Here is a 3220-nt window from a genome sequence, read left to right on the forward strand (position 1 = left end):
ATAATATAAGGAAAAAGTGTGCGAGGTTTGAGCTTTATGCGAGAAGCAGCTTACCCTGCACGAATTAAACATGTAAGTGATGTCGTGGTGGACATGGACACATGAAACTCTCAAACTCGTGTACACACACGAATAGATTCACACAAGGTTTTAGGTTCAGTCCCATAACACGACACCTTGGGCTAATATCTTCTGCTACAGCCCCAGGATGACCTAAGCCTTGGGAGAGGGTTTCATGGATGGAAATTAAAAGAATATCACTACATAGAAACTCATAGAAATTTACATGACAGCAGGGTTTAGGCCAGGGGCTTTCAAAAGAGGTCCACGTGACCCTTGGGGATCTGTATAAGATTTTGTTGTTAAAATTTATGTACAATAAATTGATTATAATTGTACAATATGCAAATAATTCTAAAAATTAATTTTTTATACATATCTTAATAATATTCCGTTATAAAGGCGACGAGCTGGCATAATCGTTAGTACACCGGGCGGAATGCTTAACAGTATTTCGTCTGTCTTTATGTTCTGAGTTCAAATTCCACCGAGGTCGACTTTGCCGTTCATCCTCTCGGGGTCGATTAAATAAGTACCAGGTACATACTGGGGTCAATGTAATCGACTTAATTTCTTTGTCTGCCCTTGTTTGTTCCCTCCTTGTTTAGCCCCCCCCCCCACATGGGCAATAAAGAAGTAAATATTCCATCATAAAAATATACAAGGTTCTTTTTAAAGCATCAAATGGCTTTGAGGGTCCACTGGAGAAAAACAAGGATCAAAGGGGTTTCGTAGGCAAAAAAAAAGGGTTGAGAATCATGAGTCTCAGCCAAGAGTCCTCTCTTCCTCCTCCTCCTCCACTTCTTCTCTTCCTCCTCCTTCTCCACTTCTTCTCTTCCTCCTACTTCCTTTCCTCCTCCACCTCCTCTTCCCACACTATCTTACTCATGAGCTAAGCATGGAATGGTGGTGGGGCAGTCTTATCTTTTTAGCTAACACTGAGATAAGCCTGAAAGGATTTTCTTTTTTTTTTTTGCTTTTACAGGCCATGTTTAAAATGTCAGAAAGGTGTAAAAACTGGGCTGGTTGGCATGGCGACAAAGACAAAATATTTTGGAGAAGTGAGTGTATATAGCTAGATATTAACTGTATACATCATCACATTTATTTGGCAGCTTGGCACCAGTACAGGAACCACCACTGTTCTACAGCTGACAGCAGATGAAGGAAATAGACTGTGTAAAATTATTTATACACACACACACACATGCACACACACGCACACATGCACACACACACACACACATGCACGCACATACACACATCTGGGTGCTGAAATTTGTCTCTTCATTAGGTCAGGATGAAAGAGAATCATCAAAATGGTAAACCAACCCTTAAACATTAGCAGTCGGCCTCCATCCTTCTACTGAGACAAGGCTCCTTGTGCTAAAAGAGGTCACTTGAATGTAATAGCTGTACTTTATATAAGTACACACACACACACACACACATGTGGTATTTATACAGATTTATAAACGAAAGATATATATATATATATATGAAAAACAAGAAGAAAATGCCATCAAAACTATGTACTAAAATGGAATATGTAAAGAGCACCTTACTAGCACTTGTGCCAGTGGCATGTGAACAAAATGTTGGACTCACTCCTGTGCAGGTGGCACATAAAAAACACCATTTGAGCGTGACCATTGCCAGTACTGCTGGACTGGCCCTCGTTCTGGTGGCATATATATATATGTATATATATATATGTATGTATGTATGTATGTATGGTATGTATATGCATGTATATATGTATGTATGTATATACTGTGAAAATTATAAGAGTGGTGACTAGCATACATAATAAAAGTCAATAGACAAACATATTTTCATATATAAGAGTGTATAATTATTTATACACTGAGAAGTGACCCTTGACAGGACACCTTACATGCTAGAAAGGGCAGCCAAACCCAAACCACAAAAAAAAAAAAACTTTTTTACGTGGTTTGGGTTTGGCTACCCTTTCTAGCATGTAAGGCATCCTGTCAAGGGTCACCATTCTGTGTATAAATACTTATACATTCTTATATATATATTATATATGTATATATACTTTCCGTATTCCCGAGCGTCATACTAATATATACTTTTGTTATTTACACCACCTGTCCTCGTCTGTTGTTATTATTTGTATATTCTCCCATATATATATATATATATATATATATATATATAAAAGAAGCATGTTTATAATTATAAATAAATCACAGTTATAATGGAGCGGGTTCCAAAAACCCTTACATGTCTAGAAATAGCAGTCAAAGACCACTATAAAGCCACTATTAACACTCAAATTATATCTCTTCATGATGAAGCTGTCTGGGGCAATATGACATATAAAATATGTATGTATGTATGTATGTATGTATGTATGTATGTATATCTTCCCTTTCACAGCTTTGAAGAATTTCAATTGAAGAATCACGTATTTTCATTTAGGAGACCATAAAGTGTAGGATTGCACTAATTGATGAGTAGTCCTTCATTTAAAGACAGTACATTTTTTTTTAAGGACCTGGTATTTATTCAGTTAGTTATCATTTGCCGAACTGCTAGGCTGTGGCAATGTAAACACATCGACTTCATTTAGCAAGTGATAGTGAGAGGCAAACACAGGCACAACAACACACACACATAAATTCAAGTAAGATATGGATTCCACTAATACAGACTTATAAATAATTTATCATTTATCATAAAATATATACCAGCATGGAAGACGGACATTAAACGATGATGATGGTGATGGTGATGATGATGATGATGATGATGATGATGATCTATACATGTTAATTAAGCCACAAAACAATTGTTGTTAAATACAAATATCCAACGCTAAAATAAAGTTTATCAATGTCCACAATTATTGTTCTTACCTGTATTCTATTGTTGTCTTTGTCACAGGTATATAGGAATCCCATAGCATCCCACGCTATACCCCATGGGTAGCTAAGTTCTCCATCACCATGGCCTGCAGAACCAATGACAGATTGGAAACAACCATGTCTATCGAAAAGCTGAATGCGATTGTTGTATCGGTCAGTTACAGCGATGTTGCCAAATTGGTTCACTGCCACATCTGCCACACAATCAAACTGACCATTATCTTGACCGTAGGCTCCAAAAGAATGCAGGAAGATTCCAGTATTAT

At 37.0% G+C, this 3220-nt stretch overlaps 1 protein-coding gene across 1 annotated transcript in view; it reads right to left on the reverse strand.

Annotated features, from left to right (window-relative positions):
* Positions 1-740: 740 nt before the first annotated feature.
* The window catches only part of LOC106882067 (RING finger protein nhl-1), a 33003-nt gene continuing 30523 nt past the window's right edge, over positions 741-3220 (reverse strand). Inside the window, exons 3-4 of the mRNA XM_052970947.1 lie at positions 2946-3186; positions 741-761 (exon numbers count right to left, since the gene is read on the reverse strand). Coding sequence (XP_052826907.1) covers positions 741-761; positions 2946-3186 — 262 coding nt within the window. The remainder of the gene's footprint in view (positions 762-2945; positions 3187-3220) is intronic.

The sequence above is a fragment of the Octopus bimaculoides genome, chromosome 9 (genome assembly GCF_001194135.2).
Source record: "Octopus bimaculoides isolate UCB-OBI-ISO-001 chromosome 9, ASM119413v2, whole genome shotgun sequence".
Classification (NCBI taxonomy): domain Eukaryota; kingdom Metazoa; phylum Mollusca; class Cephalopoda; order Octopoda; family Octopodidae; genus Octopus; species Octopus bimaculoides.